This window comes from Lissotriton vulgaris, chromosome 2_1, assembly GCF_964263255.1.
Source record: "Lissotriton vulgaris chromosome 2_1, aLisVul1.2, whole genome shotgun sequence".
Classification (NCBI taxonomy): Eukaryota; Metazoa; Chordata; class Amphibia; order Caudata; family Salamandridae; genus Lissotriton; species Lissotriton vulgaris.
The window spans coordinates 957,812,794-957,837,781 of record NC_141687.1 but is presented as its reverse complement, the minus strand read 5'-3'; the positions used below and the strand labels follow the sequence as shown (position 1 = coordinate 957,837,781).

The 24,988-nt window shown below is 46.5% G+C and overlaps 1 protein-coding gene across 1 annotated transcript; it reads right to left on the bottom strand.

The window, feature by feature from the left end:
* Positions 1-24,988, bottom strand: LOC147731476 (uncharacterized). Its single transcript, XM_086958748.1, has 2 exons — positions 24,816-24,988; positions 1-613 (listed from the first exon to the last, which is right to left on the bottom strand). Exons 1-2 carry the CDS (start codon positions 24,986-24,988, stop codon positions 37-39), a joined length of 750 nt encoding a protein of 249 aa, XP_086814874.1. The 3' UTR covers positions 1-36.

Genomic DNA, 24,988 nt, shown 5'->3' with positions numbered 1-24,988 from the left:
CATCTTATATACAGACATTTCTGTTATATGAGTTGTTCATTGTCGTTCGTGTTCATCCTGTATACTGAGTGTGGAGAGCTTTGCGTCTGCCTCCTCGATGAACCCTTCATCCAGAGATTCACATTCTCCAGTGTCCGATTGCGGCAATTCTCCATTAGGCAGGTACACGTGAAGCTCTGTTTTGGATTTTCGGAACTGTGGCCAAGCCCGCAGCTCAGCAGTGGACCGAGGTGACATGCACACCACACCGCATACACAAAGGGTTTCTACCACTGGGCGGTGGGAGTATTTCATCACATCTGGCCTTAGTTGTACATGCATCTGGGCTCCGTTGAGGCGTTTGCTTCTGAGAAGTCCTGATCTGCAAGTGGCTGGTCTGAAGACTGGCCGGATGGGACTGGAGAGCTGGAGATAGGCCCGTCGCTCTTCTGTTGTGCCTGGTCTTACCTCTCGCCTGTCGCCTTGCGCTGTCACTAAGGGCTGGCATCCATTTAGAGCAGTCCTGCAAATGGCTGCAGGCAGAACAGGAGGATCTCCTGGGAGGCGGCCCTTTTGGTTTTTCATCAAATCCTCCAGTACATAACGCCTGCCTTTGCCAGATGTGATCCTGCATCTGCAAACAAAGAACAATCCCAATGAAACAACAATCAATACCACTGAAATGTATTATACCCGCTCATACTCACAAGACTTGATACAGTTAGCCAGACTTTCTTCAATGATATGTCCAGATGATGTAATGCTAAATATCTGCTGATGTCCCAGCAGTGCCTAAGCATAGTGCAACTGAGCATATTATCTGGTAGTCAACTAAACAGCGAGACCCCATGGACGAGTGACTACGGATACCTAAACGCTCTTCAAGGGAGGATGAGATGAATATGGGTACAGAACACTTTGTGGGAAACTGCCTCTTTGTAAATAATTGCTTCTTTGCATTAAAAAGAATCAATAGACTTGAACGAAATGTACTAAACAGTGCTTCACAATCTTGATGTTTTGTTTGATTGCCTTAGCTTGCCAAAAAATATTTAATAAATGTACCTGGAGTATTTGAATATTTAGACTGGTCTAACATAGCAACAGATAGATGTGTACCTGGAGTATTTTGTAACCCTGGGCGGAGTTGGCGGAGTGGGGCTTCGCGGAGCTACGCGAAGTGGGCGAGAAACTACGCCCACCTCCGCACTCCGCGTAGCCCCACTCCGCAAACACCACTGGCCGCCAGCCCCGCCACCCGCCTCCCTCCCTAAATACTTTAAATTAAAGGGGACAAATAATTTAAAATGCACTTACCTTGCCCGCCGCTGCCCGCCGCTGCCCGCCGCGTCCCCGGGGCTCGCTATCTTCCGTCTTCCGTCTTCTTTATTAATGCGCATGAACGGGCGGCCGCGCATGCGCATTTCTCACGAGAAAATGCGCATGCGCGGCCGCCCGCGCATGCGCATTAATAAAGAAGACGGAAGATAGCGAGCCCCAGGGACGCGGCGGGCAGCGGCGGGCAAGGTAAGTGCATTTTAAATTATTTGTCTCCTTTAATTTAAAGTATTTAGGGAGGGCGGGAGGGAGGCGGGTGGCGGCCAGCTGCGCTCCGTCTGCGGAGCGTGCGTAGTGCCGCCTGGCTACGCCCGCTCCGCAAAATGCGGAGTAGGCGGCACTACGCACACTCCGTGCACGGAGCGTAGCTGGCCGCCCACCCCTAGTATTTTGATTTTCAGACTCTCTAACATAGCAGCAGACAGATGTGTACCCAAAGGAGACGAGTCTGGTAAAAAAAAAATCTCAAGTCCTTAGCTGACACTTTCATTGTCACCTATCTTTTCTGGGCCACCAACAGTTTGTCAATGCCTTTATCAAACTAACTACTAATCATACTTTAAGATCTATTTGTTTGTGAAAGTGAAACACACTTGACAGGTCAGAGATGTCTAAACGACGCTGCAAAATTCCAGACTGGTTTAGCGGACATCGCAGGGTGGATGACAGCCAAATGTCTCCGGTTCAATGCCAGCAAGTCTGTGGTCCTGCTGGTTGGGAAAGACCGGGAGCTGTGGAGTGAACAGTGGTGGCCCTCCACCCTGGGCCATGCATCCACCCCTAAACAGGTGATGAAGAACCTTGGGGTCTGGGTGGACTCGATTTGAGTTTTCAAACCCAGACTAAAAATGTAGAGGCGACATGTTTTTGCATTCTATGCAGGCTTAAACTCCCTGCTGGGTTTCATTGACCCTTCCAGCCGACAGGTGATTGTCCAAGCATCCGTACTGTCAAGATTGGACTATGCCAGCTCGCTATATCTGGGGCCAACAATACGGAGATTGTGAGACTGCAGAGAGTCCAAAATGTGGCCACCAGAACTCTTCTAGGCCTGCCTCGCCGCTGCTCCACCTCCACTGCCATTCATCAGCTTCACTGGCTGCCAGTGGCAAAACGGGTGGTGTTTGAGTCTCTGTGTTTTGCATTTAGAATCTTGAATTCTTGAATTCCCCAGCTCCTGGCATTCTGGATGATTTGCTCTCCACCTACGCCCCTTCCCGTCGCCTTCGTTCAGCAGGTCAACACTTTGCAGTTGTTCCTCGGGTTAAGAGGTCCCGCGCCTGTGGGCGCTCTCTTCGCATTCTAGCAGCTAAGCTGTGGAATGCCCTGCCTGTCTACATCCGGAGTATGGACAACTACCTGACATTCCGGAGGGCCCTGAAAACGTATCTTTTCCCAGCCCTCTAGGTGTGGTAGTCTCTCGGGCTTTTCCTTCTGCTTGTTTTGATGGCGCCGGGACGCCCCTTTGCCAGGGCAGCTGTTGCGCTTTATAAATCAGCCTAACATAACCTAACTATCAGCGGCTGCTTCTCCGCAATGGCGGAGGAGTGTCACCCTATTGGCTCAGAGTCAGCAGCTGTAAAATAAAACAATATTTTATTATCTGCATGTCTGTTTGCCTGTCCATCTTAGGCTGGCCAAACAGTCATGCGCAGTTAGGTTTCTTCAACCCAGCTGTATTGCACAGTAAGGGTTGGAGAAATAGCACAGACTTCCTGTGACTGAGCGAGCGTTAAACCAGCCTGCTCAGGCCAATGCTCACACTGCTCTCATAGCATAAAAGCAACCTGAGAATTGCCCAGGGAGTCTCTGATGCTGCCCCATTTTCTGCTGGGACCAGGAAGAAGAGGAACAGCAAGGCGCGAGGTGGCAGCTTCAGGTAAGTCTTTATTATTATTATTATTATTAATCCCCCCCCCCACGCTCCCCCTCCTGCACTCCCCTGCACTCTCTCCACCTTGCTACCACTTCTTGCTTGTGTCGGCCGCTACTGGTCGCTATGTAATGTAGGGCAAAGTGAGTGGGAATGCAGTTGAAAGGACATGACAACATCAAAATAACCAAGGTAAATTCTGGCATGACAAGGGAGAAAGAATAGAAGTAGCTTCAAAAGTTAGCTTTCCAAAAAAAAATTGTAATGCCAAAGATCTTAAAATGTCAGAAGCAAGTAGCTTCCTGCACATAAACAATCATTTTAAAAAAATGCAGTTTTGCAACCTCTATGTGTGCTGCATTAAGCAGCACACATAGAAGTTACAAAACGACATTTTAAGATTGTTTATGTGCAGGAAGGGCGAATTTAGTGCACATAAACAATCTTCCTCTCAACGCAGACACACTTGCACTATTGTGCAAGGGTGCCTGCGTTTGCGCTAGGCTGCTAAGTTTAGCGCCAGCGCAGGGGGAAACGCAGGGCTGCACCATGTTCTTGTAAATATGGTGCAACCCTGCGTTTCTGAAGTGGCAGAGTGCGGTGTTAAGCCATAAAGGCTAACACCTAACTCCCCTACTTCATTGTAAATATGCACCTCTGTTTCCTCCATACGTATCTCTTTATCTGAATTTGTTGGTTAAAATGTATTATATTTATCAGTGTGTATAAAAATAAAGTACTGATCTTTTGTAAGATGAAAGAACTGATTAGACCAATAGGATTAATAAGTGTTATTACTATCTCTGCTAAGTCCTGATTTTCTAACCTATACCACCTCTTTCAGTCTTGGACTGCTGTTCTATGCTATCTTGAGGGAAAATGTATAAAGGGATGTATTTGTTGCTTAGTTTTGAGTCAAATAGAAAGGTGGCCCCAGGCACCAGGGGCCATATCATGTGAAGTGAACACTACAAGTGCTAATGTATACACAGGACAGTATCTTCTTCTTTTTTCTTTAAAGACTTTATTGCGGCCATTTGTAGCCATAAAAGCACATTAAATTGCATCAATTACAAATCCAAACTAGATTAAAGTTACTAGATCAAAACGTGCAATGGAACTAGGAATAAGATGGAAAGTAATACATTTGATTAAAAATGTAGAATCATCATTATGGGAATTTCATGTATTTAAAACATACAATAAAAATATAAATTAGATATAAGAATTCATAAAAGTCTAAAAGGAATCCCATGGTCGACAACCGATCCCCAAGTACATACTACTAAATCTCAATCTGGTTTACCTCGATCCACCTCGGACTAAGATTTGGGATTCCAGAATTAGTCTTGATACCAAATATAAAAGAAAGAGGGTGCTGTAGATTACTTGTGGTCTGCTCCAATTTTAGTAGGTTCCTTCGTGTTAACCACATAGCAAACAAAATTTTTGATATTGCAACCAAGTGAACAGGGTCCGTGCCTGTTTTTAGGATCCTAAAAAAGGCAAGATAACTCCTAATACCCAGGTTCCTACAAAGTTGGATAATCCATTTCTGCCTGGTTTGTTTATATGCCCTACAGAAGAGCATTACATTAACCATAGTTTCTTCCTCCATGTGGCAGCCAGGGCAAAGACAACTGGATACTCCCGCCCACTTATTTGTGATCGCGTGTAGCGGTAGGAATCCATATCTGAATTGTAAAAACAACGTCTTCGCTAACGTCGGTTGAATAGAGTCCAACACCCGCTCAAATTCATAGTGGCACTTAAAATCCAGGAACCCATAAGTTAAGCTCGCATTATTAACTGACTGCAGAATTTTAGTTCGTTTATACTCTTTTAGTGCACTAGCCATGGTTTTCTTAGAAATGGCTGGGCAGGAAACTTCTGGGTTCATCCATAGTTTCTCCCTACCAATTGCCCTGAAAGAGTGCCTTACAAATGAAAGCCAGGGTATACTACCAGCCCCTAATGCTGACATTACCGCTTTTAATTCTTACCTATAACATCCCAACTCTGGAGTACTCCACAACCGCCGCCAATAAAGCAACGGGCGTTTCGAAATAAGATCAGCAATAGGGAGGATATTCAAATCCATCCTTAGCGGAACTAATGGTGTATTTTTCAGTATGGTCAGAATTTGTCTGATAAAAGTATTTTCAGTTAGTGTGAGGGGATTAGAAGATCTATGCCCCCATAATTCTGCCCCATATAGGGATGCTGACCTGGCTTGAACTTTATATATTTCAAGTGGTGGGCTTATAATCTTTGAAACACATTTCTTCTGAACTTTTAAAATTCCACCTGCAACCTGGATTAATTTTAAATTAGCCTTATCCATTTGAGGACCCCACCCCATTTTATTGTTCAAAGAGAGACCCAAATAGTCACAAATGGGTACCCTTTCATGGGGTCTGTCCTCCATCATCGGGTGTGGGCAGTTAGTGGAATTAGCGTTAAAGACCATGTACTTGGTTTTGTTAATATTGACCACCAGGTTCCTCTTTTTACAGAACTAGCTAAATACATTTAGCACACGATGCATACCCATTGCTGATTTCTAAAGCAGCAGGGTATCATCCGCAAACATTAATGCGGGAAATCTGCGGAGAGACAATTTCGGGAGTCTATGTCCTTAGTGGCAGATAGATCTTGAATCAAATCGTTTAGAAAGAGGGAGAAGAGGATCGGCGCAAGCACGCAACCCTGCCTCACCCCCTTACCCATGGAAAACGGAGCCGTCAATTGCCCATTCTTGCCATATCTTACTCTAGCAAAAGTATCTTCATGGAGTTGTTTAAACTGAAAACATAGATATGGCGGAACTCCCATAGCCAGCAAAATACTCCACAGCTGGTTACGGTCCACCATATCAAATGCTGATTTCAGGTCCACGAAGGTAAGATATAAACTCCCTCCTTCCAAAACTACATGCTTCCAGTAATTAAGCTGGAGCCTAAATAACTGATCTATAGTAGAAGTTTTAGCCCTAAAACCTGCTTGCAGTGGGGTCAAAATATAATGGTCTCGAATCCATTCCTGCAATCTTTCTAGTAACACCCTTGCGTCAATTTTTTGAGATACATCGATTAGGCTAATTGGCCTATAATTGGCCGGTTCCATGGGAGACCCCTTTTTTTATAAATGGGGATAATCTCGGCCCCTGCCCATGTACTAGGACCCTGAAGGCTTGCCTTAAAAAATAGTTGGAGATAGGGAACCCACACTGCCTGTTCAATTTTATACAGGTCTCCCGGAATCCTGTCTAATCCTTGTGCTTTATTCAATTGGAGCTTATCTAAAGATAGTTTGACCTCAGCCAAGGTGCAAGGTGGTATGCTCCACAAGAGATCGGAGGTTTGGAGACAAACCGGCGATTCACTTGGTTCAATTGACATAATTGAATATAGTTTCCTTAAAATATAGACGCTAGGCTTCCTCAGCAATGTTTTGCTCAATGGTAGTCTTGCCCTCTGGCTTCCCTGTATGGACCAAATTCCAAAAGAACCTCGCATCTTTTGCATCTAGGGCAATCTTAATAGCCTGCCACCTATCTGATTCCCATTCTGATTTTGCTTTAAAAACGATTTTCTTAAAATCTAACCTAGCTTCCTTTATACGTAAACGGTCACCCCTGTTGAGGGAGGATAAGAGTTCACTTTGCCACCCTACAACCCTTGCTAAACCAGTGGGTTTTTCCCCCGTGTTGTTTACGCATGATTGGCCTACTACTATAAAAGTAGTCCCCCAGGGTTACAACCATTTCCTCATGGATTTTCCCCAGGCCATCACCGTGTCCAGTGTTAAGGTTTTTTCTGGAAACAATGCTTGCCTTTTCTAGGATGGGGATAATGCTATTATACATTCTTGACATTATTTCTGGGGATTGAGTAATTGTGGCCCAGCGAATACGCCTCCCTCCATCGACTACTCTAAGATTGCTTCTAGGAGGAATTACAATACCTTGATCTGTTTCAATTATACCAAAATCCAGGAAAATGACCAAAGGATTATGATCACTTTCAGTGCGCTGCACAGCGCTAAAATCTGCCACTTTATGCCAAATTTCAAGACTAACTAAAAAGTAATCAATTGCTGGAGCCTGGACCACCCTCTTAAAAGTTGGGTGCCCTGGATTATCTCTCGGGAATCGCCCATTGCAGGCCCTCAAGGAAAAAGTGAGTGTAAGCAAAGTCATTTGGAGGACTAGTGGGGTCTACCCCTTTATTGGGTATGTATTTGGCGATGGAATCGACCAGAATGCATCCTCATCACTGGTAATGGGTTTCATGAAACCACTCAGGGGTTCATATGGCAATTGAAGTCCCCACCGATCAAAAAGGACACATCACCTGGGAAGGAATTCAAGAGACTCGTCAAGGAATCTAATGTCGGGGATATCCCACCATGCTGGACTGGCCGAGAATAGATATTAATGAGTGCCAGTTTTTGTTATTTTCTATGGATCAAAAGAATACATATTATGTCAGGAGAGTGGGTATCCACTCTTTTCACCACACATCCAAGATGTGTTCCCACCCATATACATAGACCCCCGATGGTCTACCTCTGGGGCCCTTAAGAGCAGGCTCACAATATGTCACAAACCCAACTCTATGTACGGGATTTAGGGCCCAAGTCTCTTGGAAGAGGTAAATCCCATGCGAGTCAATATAATCTCCCCAGACCAGCAGGTCAATTTTGGCTACAAGGCCCGCGATGTTCCAAAACAACATTTTCAGGCCACCGATGGAACCCTCCACATCGCTCCCCACATTTACCTCGGAGCCTGCACAGTCTAATGCTAATGAACCAGAGAGACTAGTACAGTGGCGGGGAGGAGATGCAACTTCAAGGGATAGTGTGGTTTCACTAGGTAGGGTGCATACATCCATTATTGTAGCCTGGTTCCCATCCTCTGCATCTAGGTCAATTATAGGTATTGTTCCACTATCACTCGACCGTATTGCCTCATTGATTAAAGGGACTCGATTCTTCCCCCCGGAAAACCCTCCTGTATTGATAACCCGCTGCCTCTTTGGTGATGGAACTGTAAGTGTAATAGTGGTAGGTAGTCAGTCTACCAAAATCTAATACACTGAATCTATTGCTAACTGGAAGACCTAATGGGTGCTGATTTCCACCCACCTCTTCTCTATGGCTCTGGCTAACATATTGGACTCGCCACCCCCTATTGTCTCCATGGTAGTCTTGGTTCATACTGTAATTGGGGGGGGGGATAAAAATAACCTATATCCAAGGGCTGGATTGACATTTGAGAATTTTTAGAGAGCCCCATAGAAACATGTTCAACCACCCTACTATCCTTAAAGTTAATGACAATGCAATCCCCCTCCACATCTTTAGGTCTACGTCCCACCCATCCCACTCTTCTGGCAAATAGGATTTGACATTGCACATTTCTAGGGAGTGGTCTGTTCTTATTCAACCAGTGGATCAATTTGTTTTTTAGTTCGATATAGGACTCAGTTACATTTTCCCCCAATTTGGGGACCCCAGCCAAGACAACTACATAGGGTGCACTTTCGGGAGGTAAATCAATATGTGGAAGGTTAGTCTCCAAGTCTTTGGGGTTCATTTTTCTTTTCAACCTTCTGCCTACAGTTTTCCAGTCTTCCTCTCCTGAATGTTGTAGGGCTTTAGTTGATTTAGTATTGCAAACCATGGGTGCGTAACCGTCTGGACAAGCACTAGTGGTTGGGCGAGTTGAGGTATCCAAGGAATTAGAAGGACAACTAGGAGTCAGTGTTGAAGTAGTGGGCAGAACCCCTTCAGGCACATGCTTTGCTGATGTATGACCCTGATTCGCCTTTTTACCCTTGATAAAATCCAGACTCGACCTAGAGATTTCTTCCATTTTAGTAAGGCTTTGCTCTATTAATAGCAATCTTCCCTCAAGGGGCTGCAATGATGATAGGATTAGAGCTTCCAATTTGGACAAGAGTAGATCTTCTGCCAAAGATGGTGTTTTAGCTGTATTCCCCACATCAGAGGCTATTAGTGCAAGTGAAGTCTCCTGGAGGTCTTCAGTGGCTTTTGGCTCCACGATAACAGGATTCTTATTATTGTTGAGCTTTGGCACCTTAGGCTTTCTACCCCGCATGACAACTCCAGCCCTCTTCCTTTTGGGAATTGCGCCCTCAGTACACCCATGCGGCTGTATGGGAGTACCGGAGACTTCAGAGCTGCATACTACTATGTTTTCATCGAGATTGGTCGATAAATTATCAGTCATTACTGCCGGTTGTAAAAGCTCTCCAATCACGGGTATATTATCCATATCTTGGGATGGCTGTATATTAGTCCCACTCAGGAGCCCGACAGCGGCAACCCTTTGCTGACGCCGCTCAGGTGTACGAGCATTAGACAAAGCCCCTATTGAAGACCTTTTAGTAAAAACAGGGTCCTGGGACAGCCGACGCTCTGTTATGGCTATCTCATGATTCAAAACAGACGTTGCCCTCATGATAAATTGGTCTAGTGTCCCAGCGACGTACCCACCCGTCATCGCTTTCTTTCCCCTACCTTCGCGCCCAGCCATTATCAAGTCCAAGTACAAATAACTTAATAGGTACTCACAGAGCAGTAGGGGCCTTCACTATGGCACACGCTAGATGTTAGAGGGGTGGTCTGGTCCGGTCTGGTCTCCTTCGGGCTACAACAGGCTTAAACGGGCTTAAACGGGCCCGCCCTTTGCCCGAGCTTTGCCCGGCGCGCGCGTCCCGCGAAGCGGGGGCCGCGAGCCGTAATATGGCGCTTGGAGGCGGGGCAGGCAGGCACAGGTGAGTAGGTTCAAGGGCTCCTGGTCTTTCAAGACCTCGTTTCAGTCAGCTCCTCAACCCCGGCAAGGATACGCGGAGCCGCGAGCCGTAATATGGCGCTTGGAGGCGGGACAGGCAGGCACAGGTGAGTAGGTTCAAGGGCTCCTGGTCTTTTGAGTCCTCGTTTCAGTCAGCTCCTCAACCCTGGCAAGAATACGCGGCTGCGAGCGGCTCCCACAAAGCAGGGGCCGCGAGCCGTAATATGGCGCTTGGAGGTGGGGAAGGCAGGCACAGGTGAGTAGGTTCAAGGGCTCCTGGTCTTTCGAGTCCTCGTTTCAGTCAGCTCCTCAACCCCGGCAAGGATACGCGGCTGCAAGCGGCTCCCGCGAAGCAGGGGCTGCGAGCCGTAATATGGCGCTTGGAGGCGGGGGAAGCAGGCACAGCTGAGTAGGTTCAAGGGCTCCTGGTCTTTCGAGTCCTCGTTTCAGTCAGCTCCTCAACCACGGCAAGGATACGCGGCTGCGAGCGGCACCCGCGAAGCGAAGGGCCGCGAGCCGTAGCATGGCACTTGGAAGCGGGGCAGGCAGGCACAGGTGAGTAGGTTCAAGGGCTCCTGGTCCTTCGAGTCCTCGTTTCAGTCAGCTCCTCAACCCCAGCAACGATACGCGGGTGCCGCAGCGAAGGGCCACGAGCTCTAATATGGCGCTTGGAGACAGGGCAGGCACAGGTGAGTAGGTTCAAGGGCTTCTGGTCTTTCGAGTCCTCGTTTCAGTCAGCTCCTCAACCCCGGCAAGGATACACGGGCACTGGAGGCATTACTTTAAGACACGGTCTCTGACATAGTTTTGGGCAGACTGGTATCTGGAGCTTTAGACCGTGGTAAATGGTTGCTTGTGAAAAGAATTTTAAAGACATGTGCTGCTTTTGGCTGGGAATATAGAAGCATGTTGACATATCTAAACTAAACAACTGAACATAACAACTGTGATACAACACAATAAAAGCACATTGTTCTAATAGAGCACAAAAGTTCAGCTACACAAAAAACAACACAAAAGTTCAGCTACACAAAAAACAACACAGCACATCAAAACCAAAATAAAATGGCACGCAAAAAATGTGCACACACATTCTCGTCACACATTTCCACCTCCAAAATCTTTTCATAATAAGATGATAAAGGGTATTTGGACTTTGCCAAAAACGTGAAATAGCTCCAGTCAGAAATGTTTTCTGATGCGGTCCCAGGGGTGTCACAATTGAAGCCCAGTAACCATTGGTTGTCCTAGTACCCCCTCGAACTAGTTTGTCATTTTTCCTCTATCCTATGATATACACCAATGTTGTAGCATACCCACAAAACGAAACATCTCCGTTCGCTTTCATAATGGGGGGCTATTAATAAACTCATTAGCACTACTTTTATACCTTCCAAAAAAGGAAAGCTGGTTTCCCCCCACCTTGGGTCAAAGCCATAACCTGCACTTTACAGACAAACCTGGAAAACAAGCAACGGAACAGCTGAACTATTGTTTAAACTTATAGTTGATTTCTAGTTCAGTAGTTTTTATTGAAAAAGGACATATATACAAGGTACAGAGTAAAAAAGAGTGTGAACGTAAAACTATTTGGGTCTAGCCAAAGCATCTGCAAACAATCCGTATTCCAATCTACAAGCCACTAGGGTGAAAAAGGCGTCTCTGTTTCTTGTTGTCCTATTATGGCCTACTGAGATTTTGCTGTAAGTTTTAGGAAAATCGAATTAAATCCCTCAAAAGCTGTTTCTTAATTGAAAGCATGAGTGTTCCGGAGGTTTTGCAGGACATTTTGACACTGCAGTCATTTATTTAATATGACTCTGTGTACATTGTTAAACCTTTATTATAAAAAGAAAACGACTTGCTAAACGCTCCCGTGCTGCTTTAGAGACCAATGCGCCATGAATATACTGCCATCCAGTGGCAAGACCCAATAAAAGTTTTAAAAAGTTAAAATTAAAAATATTTTATTGTATTGCAACATTTATGTTGTGCTTACTACCGCCACACCTTTGTAGAGTGGGTGGGTGGAACTGTGTTGTCTTTCTTTTGATCCTATGTGGAAGTTGTTTCCATTGCATGTTTGATAACCACCGATGCGTGGTTACCATGTTATGGTATGCAGCGCTTAGCAATGTGATGAAGAAGTGTGAGGTTTTTCAGCAAGCTGGCCGCTTATAACAGCTCTGCGGGTCCCTTTATGGTATAGATTATGCTCATATGCCACTCAGCTAGTTACTGCATTGGGATGTTCAATCTCCATTCTACTCCGAGCACCAATACAATGGCGTGTCTACACCCATGGTTATTACTCTCCTGCTATGACCTTGTTGTTTATTGAGGTATTGCCTCTATCATGGTGACACCTTGTACTGCTCACAAGTATGTTTGTTTGTTCTACCTGTTTCTGTTTGCCTGACCATTTGTAAAGCGCTCAGATACCCTTAGGGTCATGTTCACGGTACATAAAACTTTGAAAATAAATACATTAAATTAAATATCTTGTTTAAAGTTTATGGTCCTGAGCAGGCATGGGTCGGAGGGAGAAATGTTGGAGATCTGCTGGGATAGACTTTGTCAATATCATCCCATTTCTGACTGTCATTGTGAGATGTTAAGTATGGGCAAAATTTGCTAATTTGCGGTAAGCAAATTCGCTCGAAAGCAAATTCGCGGTCCGCAAAATCCGCGAATTTGTGCGAACTTGCAGATTTTTTTATTTTTGCGTGTTTGCAGGATTTTTTTTCAGCGCGGCTACCGCGAACTTACCCATGCAGTCGTTTTTGGGCGCGGCCATCTTGTTCGCGGGAGGAAAACAACTCAGCAAACTCAGAATCAATGTAAGTCAAGGCAGCGCACGCAAGATTGTATTTTTGAAGCACGAAGAAGCAAAAAAAAATCGTGAACTTGCGAATTGCGGATTGTTTGACAATTTCACACGATTCAAGGACCGCGAAATTGCCAAAAATCCACAAATTCCGTGATCGGAACGAATTTTCAGATCATGCTTAGTTAAGAAGCGGCCACATTTAAGAGGCTTGTTCAGACCTACAGTGATGGACTAAATGAAAGCCCTCTGCTGACCAGCGGCATGTGGCAGATCTCCTCAGTTACTCAAGGACAGTTCAATGTTTGGTGTCGGGTGGCTTACTGATGTGGACTAGTACACTACGGTGCGATGGATATGACCCATAGCAGTTTTGTCTTATGTGAGTGTAAAAGAGTCAAGCATTATAGGGGCATTATTATGTAGCCTGAATTAACTACTATCGGCTGCCCGGCCCCTCGGTGTTACTTACTACCCCCAAGAGGCATTGAAGCACTTCACGCCGGGTGCTCTACACATGATTTCCAACAACTAATGCGCAATAAAACAGGTGAATTTACAAGGATCAAGATTGTTTGTGAGGATCGCTAATCATATAGGATGAAAAACAGTTCAATAAAGTAAAAGGTTTAGTCAAACAATAATTAATACTGGTTAAGTCTCATCAAATGTGAATGTTTTGACCACAAATTGTAACAAATACTGATGTTCTTCCTCAGGTAGAGGGGCACAATTATTCCTCAGCGATTCGCATCCAATACAAAGTGAAGCACGAAATACCAACATCTGCTTTGATTGAATCACATTTTCTGACTTTGATGTCGGTATGTTCTGTGGTCTCTGATAACCTTTAAACGCTTCAAGCAATTCTGAATCTGAGCTGTAGAAACTACTCTTTCTATAAAACCCTGATTTACCCAGCTTCCTCTTGGGTGTAGGGTGGCCCTTATTCTTTTAACCAGAGGGTGCAGAGTTCACTGCACCTTACACTATATAAACGCACTGCTAGACTGATGATCCAAAAAGGAGATATGATATGATGTGATGTATGTTCTAAACTTAGGAACTCTGTTTTGCACTGGTCTGGAAATAAAAAAGGCTCCATAAATCCCATAGTTGCATAGTACCTGCAGCTCCAAAAACAAGCGTTAAAGACAAATACACTATTTCTTTTCCCTCTCTCCCAAAAAGGCACTTAGGTTTTCCAGACTGTAGATGTAAACAAGGCCTCTAACGCCCTCAAACGATGAAGGCAAGTGGTTGTCTTCTATGAGTAAATCCTGCCCTGGGTGTGGTGCGTTTAAGGAGGATGAAATGCATATGCTCTTTTTCTGCCCTGCCTACAGAAAAGCTAGAAAGTACTGGCTTGTACCCCTATGCAAGAACATGGGTTTTGATAAATGCTCTGTTGCAATGAGAGTTTTCAAGACAGATGCATCACCACATATAGTTTTTGCACTTTCAAAATTCCTTTTAGCAATGTGGTCCAAAAGATCCTCTCTTATTACAGTGGCACCCAGGGGTGATTTTATACAGTGACTGTGTACATTTCATGACAAATTCCTTTTTATCTAATCAATTTTATGTATTTTATGTATACTGTTTTTACTGTAATCTTTTATGAATGAAAAAATGTCGAAATAAAGATTTAATGAATGAATGATGAATTGAAAATACTCTAAGCAAATACATTGGTGGGTTTTCTGTTCTCTACTGGGAGGGAAACGAGATGGTGGTGGTGAGAGGGTCTCCTTCAAACAAAACCAGCAGCGGGGAGGTGAATTAGGGGAAGAAAGGACAGCGGGGGCTGGGCTCCTAAAACCGCACGAGTCGGCAGACACAGGCAGAGTGAAATTGTGCTGGAAAAGAGTAACAGGAAGGGGAAAAGAGCCATGTTGGGTAATTGGTGGACAGGAGCAGTTTATTGATGGGGTGAGTGTGGGCGTACTGGTATTGGGAAACCCGATTGTGCTGCTGTGACTGGGGTACAACCGTGACATCATACAGTGGTGTGTCGTAGGACTCTGGTGCGAACGCGATGGAACCATTGTATGTTGTTACTTGCAGTTTATAAACTTGTTTTCACACATGTACTTCATATTATGCCACCTGGACTGTGAAAGCAGATTAAGTATCCACACATTGACATAGGTTAAGAGAGAACAATTTGTTATTTATATTTATAAAATTGTTTACAGGGGTTTGTATAATCCGTTCTGCATAAGAGAATTGCTTCTAGATAGAGAGGCAGAAGGAAGAGGTAGGCGAGGCAGCGAGGGAAGGACCACCTATTAAACGTGGTATCTTTTAAGCTATTTCCTGAAGGTGAGAAAGTTGTTGGTGGAGGGCAGCTGTTGAGGGAGGCTGATCCACATTGGACCCAGTCACTGAGAATCGTCTACCCCCTCAGGATTTACAGTTTGACGTGTGCAGATGGTTTTAATTGTTGGATTGTAAGTCTCTGGAAGGAGTGTATTATTTTCATTTCTTTTGACTGTATGAGGGAGAAGACCCATGGAGGCATTTGAACCTCAGACATGGGTCTTGAAGTTGACTCTATCTGTAACTGGTAACCAATTTAGGTTTCTTCGGTGTATGTTGCTGGGTTGTTTTTTTTACACTTACATGTCCGTGGTAAAAAAAACAGGCTTTCTGGGCTTTTTGGAGTCTGTTAAGTTGGTAGACTGGCAGGCCGGTGTATTTGCAACGCCAGTAGTCGAGGCAGGAGTTAACGAGGGAGCCCACTAATGCAACATGGTAGGTTTGGATATAAAGTGGAGAGTTTTCATGAGTGTCTTGAGTTTGTAAAATACTGACATGACTGCATATCTGATGTAGGTTTGATGCTGAGATTGGTGTCCCAGTAGAAGCAATGTAATGATTGTGGATAGATCTGAGAGGCAGTGGGAGGACTGCCGTGTAGGAGATGGTGTGGACCAGACAACAGGGGATGTGATGAAGTTGGAGGTCTCCAGTGCATGGATGGCAATAATGGCCAAGCTAAGGCGTTTGGTATAAGATAGAATGATTGTTGCAGTTTACAGGTTGAGGCTGTTGAATGTATACATTTTTTAGAGGAGGGGAAGGTTGAAGGAGTTGATGGCGGGATGGATTTGTTTGGTGATGTAGTCTTAAAGTCTGTGTATTATAGCTAAGCCGCCTACTCTTCCTTGAGGTCTCCTGGAGTGTATGTTGGTTCACTTCTGAGTGACAAGATGTTCGAAGGTATTCTATGAGGATTGGGTGAACCATATTTCAGTGATGAAGGTAGTGTCTAGAGCTTTGCCTAATACTATAGTTTGAAGGTCATGTGAATGTTTGGTGGTAGACATAGCATTGATTAGGCAACACTGTGCAGGTATCCTTGTCAGGTGGGGGATTGCATTATCACAGCCAAAAGAGAAGCTAGTATTGAGAATACCTATCCTTTGCAGTGATTCTGGTAAGGTCGTATTTAAAGAAAGGGATGTCTTTTCCAGCTTGTAAGTAGCGCAGGTAAGTATTGGATAAAATGATGACTTATGTATTTATCTAATGAATTATTTCGACTTTTCTGGTATTGCTAAGTGCTGTTATCATTACCCTATTTAAATCTACTCAGTTTACTAATATTAGACAAACAAAAGACGGAATTGTTTGTGGGTGAATTGGAACGCCGGACCTGCAGATCACACAGAAAGTCAGCGGCGATTGTTAACTCGCAAAACATCGCTGCAAGCGTAAGCCCTTCTGATGAACATTAAAAACTGCAAAACATTGGTGCCAAGACTTCTCAAGGCAGAATAGCATGAAAGTAAATGAAAAGCAGAATTGTGAATAAATATGGTCTACAAGTATAATAACATCCTGGGGTTACATGAGTGACTCCATGGCGGCTCTTAGGGCAACAGACCAGTGAGTAGCATGGTGGAAAACCAGAGTACAGGCAGAACATAAGGTGGACGCGGTTGTCATGACGTGTCTCTAAGCATCTTCGATTATTTAATGTATCCCATTGACACACATGATTCTTTCGTTTACTGCTTCCATTTTCCCTCAGTTCTCTGGTGACACCCTTCACCACCGCATGGGTGCCTCTGTTGCCTTTGCAGATTTCTTCAGAACAAGTCTTATGGTGCGACGGGCTGTGTGTGGGCCAGGTCATAACTGGTCATATTGATGGGCATGGGGTGTCCACGTCTGGGGTTGACTCTCCCTTGTTTGCCGACTGCCAAATCAAGTAGGACATGAACAGCACAACCTTAACTCTGCCAGATACCACGTGCTCGGCTGGAATGTATCTGGTCAAGCTAAGGCCTCTTGGAATAGAGTACAAGAAGCCTACAGCATCTTTTATCACATATGCCGAGGTAGGAGCAGGTCAGGAGAGTATTTTCACCCAGATCAAGGACTTAAAGTGCTTTCTAGATGGTCGGCCAAGCAGATACCCACTTTATTGAGCACAATTGGTATCTGATTGATTGAAGCTTTTATTCGATATGCAAGATATCTTGTAAGCGTACACAAAATACAGCAATTTACAAAACTAGAAAAAGCATTATTTTAAAAAGCAATATTAAATGCACATTTAAGAAGGATAAAAGGACATATAATGCCAGAATAAATTAGCTAAAAATGAATTAAACCGCTAATGACAATCTCTTGCATCGGATCAACCAAAATTGCTTTAAAAATTTGGCTACACCACAAACAATGGGGGGGGGAAGTGTCCGTCATTAGGATGCGCAGGGCTACTAAATAGCTACGCGTGCCCATATTGCGACAGAGGGGTGTAAGCCAAAAACTCCTGGGTTTAGCATAGTCCGAACATTTGAACAAGATATGCGTAATGGACTCTATCCTAATGGAACAACATGCACAAAAAGGGGACGTGTGAGCACCTGATTTCCACTTTGACACCAGAGCCCCAACTGGAAGGGAGCCCACTCTGAATTTAAAATACAATGCTCGATCAACTGGAAGGGTTATTAGGTCCAGATAAGGCTCGTAAACTACTGCATCTTTTACTGTTAAAAAGGCAGCTGTAGATTTACAACGTCCAGTGTTTTTAACTAACTGATCCACAACCCAATTCCAGTATAGTCTTTTCAGAACCTCTTTTGGTGGAGCCGATCTTAATACCCAACAGTCCCCCAGTCCAAGTTCCTCCAAAAGTTTTTTGGTATCTCTCAACCACTTAATTTTTGCCCAACCGCCCAGGCTCATTATCTCAGCCAACCCTTCAGCATACGATTTTAGCTCTTCACCCCTCCAGATACGTGTCCATAGGAGGAGTGGGCGAAGCCGGGCTTGGTCTTTAATGTTCTTACATCCTGTGTCCAACAGCACAGGCACTGTTGGAGTGCTCGGAGGGATGGCGATTAAGGATTTCAAGAGCTTGCTCTCTGCTGTTGCCAAGGAGTCCAGACAGCAATGCCCCCACAGTTCAGCCCCATACAAGGCTGATGTTACTACCTTAGCCTTGTAGATGTCAATTACTGGGGCAAGCGACCTCCTCGGTGATGCCCGGAATTCCCTCAGAAGGGCACCTCCTACTCTCTTATGGTTCAGGACCATCTTGGCAATGTGGGGTGACCAGTTCATGCTATCCGTGATCCGGATTCCTAGGTAATCAAATTCGGATACTTTCTCCAAGGCAACAGAATTGAGAATAGGAGGGCGGCCCAGTTTCCTTGGAGGATTTAGGACTAAAAACGTAGTTTTATCCACGTTGATTACTAAGCCCCTTGCAACACAGAAGTTTTGGAAACGGGTTAGCAATTTCTGGAGGCCTTGCGGAGTCTTAGAAATCAAGAGCGTGTCGTCCGCAAAAAGCAGGGTAGGGATCCGCACTCCTCCGAGACAGGGGGCGTCGGCTGGTTCTTGCTGGAGATAATCCACCACCCCATTCACATATAGTGAGAAGAGGGTGGGCGCTAGGACGCATCCCTGTCTCACACCCCTAGACACTGGGATTTTCTCTGTTAACTCTCCATTTCTTCCCCAGCGGACCTGAGCAAAGGTGTGGGCGTGAAGGCTAATAAGGAGGGACAAGATGTAGGGAGGCAAACCCAACCCATAAAGAACCCTCCATAACTCCTCTCGGGGAACTAGGTCAAAGGCAGTCCTCAGGTCTATAAAAGCCAGATATAGACTGCCCTTGCCTAGCTCCACCACCTTCCACCCAAGAAGTGCTAACCTAAACACCTGCTCTATCGTCCCCATTCCTGCCCGAAAACCTGCCTGGAAGTCTGATAATATTTTATTTTCCTCCACCCAATGGAGAATCCTACCAAGTATAGCTTTACCTGCTATCTTTTGGGTGGAGTCGATGAGGCTTATGGGGCGGTAGTTCCCCGGGATTTCTCTGCATCCTTTTTTATAAATCAGGACCACCACCGCCCCCTTCCAGGAATCGGGCACTGGCCCTCCCATCATAATGTCATTAAGGAGGGCTGCAATAACCCTTCCCCACGCCACTGGATGTGCCCGCATGAGATCCCCCGGTAGACCATCTGGACCTGCTGCCTTGCGGGGGGCTACCCACCCAATTACCTTTTCGATCTCTAAAGGTGTAAAGAGATAATAGGCATGGGGTTCAGATACTAGTGGGGGGATCGCCCTGACATTAAGTTCCCCATCCGCCGGGAGGTATAGAGCCCCAAAGTGTTTTACCCAGCTTTGTGGGGGAATATTACAGGGTCTCATAGCTTCGTTGGGCCTGTTCCGGGAGCCTAAAAGGTTCCAAAAGCCCCTTGAGTCTTTACTTTTGCTAGCAAGGAGTAGGTCCTCCCAAAATTTCTCTTCCTACTCCATCCTAGCAATTTTAAGGGATCTATTGTAAGCCTTCCTTGCTTCCAGTATATCACTGTGGGATTTGTATTTCACTGCCTCTACAAGTCTTGATTTGTGTACCCTACATATTTGTGTGTACCAACCATGACGTTGCTTTACACCTCTTTTGCTTCCTGGCTTTCTAGAGGGGATGGTAAACACGTTTGTCAGATCCTCTACTAAAGAGACAAAGACTCCGCTAGCCCTACCCACCCCTTCCGGGAGAGACCCCAGATTTGACACTGCTTGATTTAAGAGGGTTGAGATTTCTCCAACCCTTTCCTCTGAGAGGACCAATTTAGCCCATTTTAGGCGCCTTCCACAGAGAGAGACTACAGACTCATCAGGGGGAGCTACTTTGGGGTTAATGGGACCCTTTTTAGGAAAACACCACCACTGGGCCATGGTCAAGGAAAGTGGGTTGTGATCACTTTCAATCGTCGGGACCACAACCATATCCCTCACTTGGCTCCAGAGACATACATCTAGTAGGATATAGTCTATTCTAGAGGTGTGTCCTGGTCTATTATATGTATGAGCCCCCCCCCCCTATCTGAAGTTGTCCTCCCATTCACTGCCCTTAGATTTAATTCAAGGCTCAGGGAGTATAGCTGTAAAGCCACCTCTGACCATCTCCTAATGGGAGGAATCTCCAGGACTGGGATCCCTGACCTAACATCCTCCTCATCCTGGTCTAGAGCAACATCCGAGCCCAAGGGCTCGAACGTACAGTTCATGTCACCCGCGACCAGGATACACGACTTGTGTGGAGTTGTGCTCAAAAGGGTCTCTAGGATAGATAATACAGAGGACTTCCTCCCGCCCTTAGTCCCTCTGGCGTACACATTATAGACATTCAGTATTGTTCGTCCCCTGGGGTCTCTAAGAATAATGTTTTGGATATCCGGACAGCCTGTCTGTGACTCCTCTATTCTGCAGTCTAGGGAAGCTGCTACCCATATGAGCAGGCCACCCGAGGGGCGTCCTCTCCCTGATTCCGAGATTAGCGCAGGCACAAAGTAGGAGGAGAATCCCACCCTATGTACCGACTCCAAACTCCAGGTCTCTTGGAAGATGCATATGCCGTGCTCATCAACCAAGGCATTTCAATCTGGGAGGGCCAACTTTCTTGCGATCCCTGCGACATTCCAGCTGAAAACCTTAAAGACTCGGTCCGTCACAGCTGATGTGTCGCTGGACGCGAGAACACTAGTGTCCGCAGACCTCACAGGAGGAACATGTAAGTTACAATCTAGAGGAATAGGCAGAGAGACTACCAACCCACTGTCGCTTGCAGTTGAGGGTGAAGCTGTTCGGGGTGATGATGCTACCATTGAGCCTATTCTATTGACAGTTACCATATCTGTAACGGCAATTTCCCTCGTATCGCCCCCCTCCAGTCAGCAACTCCCTGGTCCCCACGGGGGGTTCAGCCCGTTGAACCCAAGACCCCCAGCCCAGCATGGGTCCCAGTTTTGGCCTAAGCCAAATGTACTAGGACACTCCCAAGGCGGCATAGCAATTTGCCTGGGGTAAAAAAAGGTTAAGTCCACTACTTTAACCCCTACTGAATCCATGCTTTTTATAGGGCCACAGATGGAGCTCACTACTCTGGGATCTTGGAAGTTTATTATTACACAGTCCCCCTCCTGTGTTTTTTTCCCTTGCCCTACCCACCCTACTCTGCGGACACTTAAAATAAGCCCATCCACACCAGTCGGAATTGGCTTATTTGACTTTAGCCAGTGGATACATTTGTTCTTAAGAGACTGGTGGTTCTCCAACTGGCCTTCCTTCAGTGGGGGAACATTTACTAATACGGCGAAAAAAGGTTGGCAATCTGGTGGGAGGTTGACAGGGGGGATCTGCTGTGGGAAATAACGGGGGGCCACTGTGGTAACAACTGGGGTTATAGGTTGAGGGGCAGTTTTGGCGACCGTTCCTGTCGCTGTTCCATTGGCTTTGTCTTGTATACCAGGTGCTTGGCTAACTTTAGCTTTACCTCTGCTTGCCAGGGGCTGCACTTGTGGAATTGGCTTAGGTGTGGTTTTAGCAACCTCTGTGGGTCTTGTCGTTCCCTTAAGTTGGGGCCCTACTTTGGGTGCGGTAGGAATTTTAGGTACTGGAGCTTGCACTCTGCTAGTTTCAGCCTTATTTGTCCTGTTTGGAGGATTAGAGTCTGCCTGTGTTGGCAAGGAAGCTACTGGGGGCACACTCCCCTTTGGTCCCATGTCCTGGTTCTCGCTCACTCTTTTTAGCTGTTTGATTGTAGTTTTAAGGGAGAAAAAACCGTTGAGGGTAGATTGCTCTAATTTATCTATTCTAGCCCCCAGGCCCTTAACCTGAGTCAGCAAGGGCATCAAGAGACTATTTACCCTCTCCAAAATGGTGTCAATAGTCATGGGGTCGATAAATGTGGGGACATTATCAGCACTATTACTAGAGGACGGGCAGTTATTTAAACCCATGTGTGAGTCCCCAGAATCCCCCTCCATCTCAGCCTTATCCTCTGGGACCGGCCCCTTTGAGTCTTTCCCTCCCTGCCCAAAAGACTTTCTTGTTCGTTTATAGAGCGCGGCTTGTCTCACCAGCCTGCCCTTATTAGGGTTAGCTGCCTTTTTGCTTTTGGCCCTTTTATTCTGCCTACTTGAGTCATGTACAGATGGCGCCCCATCTAGGTTTACTGTGATGGGGACGGGCGGTATTGGCAATGGTGGCTGAGTTGTAACTTTATTTGGGGGCGTAGGTGGTGCAGGTAGAAGTGATGTACTTGAGCCACCCTCTACCACAGCGCCACTAGGAAGAAGCGCGACTAAATGTTCCAACCTGTCTATATTTTGCCCTATTTCTAGCAACTAGGGGGGGTCTATAGGGCAGCTCGGGACAACATGGGGGGCAGATTGGTCCCGCTCGCAAGCCGGTGTCAAGGCCTGTGCTACAGCCCCCAGTGATGAGCGTCTGGAAGGGAGATAGACCTCGGAGAGACGGCGTTCGGACATAGCAATCTCCTTTTCTATAACTGCCGCCACTCTGGTTATAAAACGGTCCATAGTTCCAATCACTGGGCTCCCACCAGCAACTCCCCTTTCGCCCTCACTCCTGAGTAATTTACCAGAACGGGTTGACATGGTAAGAGGTACACCTTAGGAAGTCACACGCAACCCACCAGGGCCCAGGGCTGGATGTAAGAGACGTGGCCAAGCCCAGCCTCTGTCAGCCCCTGACTGCCACAGACTGCCCGCCCTTTGCTCGGGCTTCGCTCGGCGTCCCGCTTGCGTCCCGCTGAGCGTCGTGCAGAACGTGAAGTAGGGGCGTTGCAGGCGGGGGGCGTGTCTGTCAGTGGGCGCGTCCGCGCGCACCTGTGGAACGCAGGGACTCCTGGACTTCCGAGTTCCTGCTACAGGCGCCGTTGGTGTTTTCCTGCTCCTCCCACTGGCTAGCGCCTCACAGGCAGCGCTCCCTCGCTGAAGCCGTGAAGCGGCACCCGCGGAGCGGGTGCGGCGAGAGGCAGCGGCAGCACTCGGTCCCGAGGTCAGAGGGCAAGGAGCAACGCAGCAACCTCCGGTAAGCACCCAGGTGTCCCAAACAGTGATGGTAACACGCGCCTTTTCACTCTGGCCAGGTGGGGGGCGTGTCTGTCAGTGGGCGCGTCCGCGCGCACCTGTGGAACGCAGGGACTCCTGGACTTCCGAGTCCCTGCTGCAGGCGCCGTTGGTGTTTTCCTGCTCCTCCCACTGGCTAGCGCCTCACAGGCAGCGCTCCCTCGCTGAAGCCGCGAAGCGGCACCCGCGGAGTGGGTGCGGCGAGAGGCAGCACTCGGCAGCACTCGGTCCCGAGGTCAGAGGGCAAGGAGCAACGCAGCAACCTCCGGTAAGCACCCAGGTGTCCCCACAATTGGTATCACATTGGTGGTCACAGTGAGGCCTGTGTGGAATGTATTTTCATGTGATACTTGAAACTCGGGCGGGTGTTTCAAACATACCAGGGCAAAAATACAGAGGCGCTTTCTCACAGCATGAAACACGGTTGGAGGGATAGACTTGCATTTGCACATACTTACAATAGTTACCAAGAGAAGGTGTGAATGAATGAGTGTGGGAGGGGTGTAGTGCTACACAGCAATCTATACTGGAACCCACTCTAAAGTAAGGCACAATTTTCAAATGTATATTTAGTGGTGGGCAAGAGATCGCAATTGAAGTTTAAAAATGAAGCTAGTACATTGAGTTTGTGGGTAAAAGCACCTGCTGTAGGGATCTGTGTCGAACACGTGAGATGCTTGTTCAACTTCAGTCTGGTGGCTCCTCCTTGGATCCCTCCTAAGATGATAAAATTGTTACAGCTGCTTTGTTGATGGCACTTGTCATTAGAGTACTGTGGACTTCCACTTGTGTGCGTGAACGTACCACAGGTATATTGATCCTTGGTAATGGTAAATGTCTGTAGCCCTTGAATAACCAAAGTCAAGGAATGGCCTTAAGTTTTTCAATCACTCAAGGGTTAGTAAAGCTCAACTACTCACTCGTGAGGGTCTCAAGGAGCTGGGGGAGGAGGGGAGCAGATCCGTCTAAGTGCTGGGGTCATTCAATGAGCCAGGTTTATGCACCTTGGAAGGATGAAAGTCTGAGTCTGAACTGCTGCGATTGAAAACCGATGCATAAGGCATATCTCTAGCTAAGACTAAACCCTCAGAGATCTGCAGCCCTGTAGTGGCACTGAAGCAACAGAAGAGTGATTTTCGTCTCCTCCTACCAGATTACCTGTGACAGATGTGATCTTTTTGTCACAAACACCATGGGGGGAGATACTGGCTTTTGAAATAGTCGGACCAAAAACTAATTTGGAAAGTTTTTTAAAGTCACCACAGATAGCAGGGAAACAAAAGGAGAGGACAGTGTTGGCCGGTAAGTATACTAATATGTTAAACAACTAAAACTGAGATTCAAAGCTCTTTAAACCATTTTAAGTGTGTTCCGATATAGTACTATAAAAGAAAATTGTATTTCAGTGTTGGCAGGTTTGCCCAGTCGTCCTCTTCGAACTAGGCCAAAGTTGTTGCAATATGCCCCCCCCCCCCCCCCCCCCCCCTCCACACCCCACCCTATCGAACACGGCATCAAGCAGAACCTTGTAAATAAAGAAGCCAACATCAACCTTCTCACCTGAAGACGGTGTTCCTGTGTGGAAAGCCCAGTCTCCCGGGCGGGTGACCCCCAGACATACTTCCGTTTATGAGGGGCAAGGCGCGAGGGTCCCTTGTTTCTGTACTGCGTGGGACCCTTGGGAAATCGGGGTCCAAACGGGCGGGCCTCGCTCCCCTCTTCAGCTCCGACAT

What these genes read in the sequence shown, in the direction of transcription:
- LOC147731476 (XM_086958748.1), bottom strand. Translation starts at nt 24,988, where the DNA reads ATGTCGGAGCTGAAGAGGGGAGCGAGGCCCGCCCGTTTGGACCCCGAT. An exon ending in CACAGGAACACCGTCTTCAG is followed by an intron (nt 614 to 24,815) that starts GTGAGAAGGTTG and finishes CTTTGTTTGCAG; the next exon opens with ATGCAGGATCACATCTGGCA.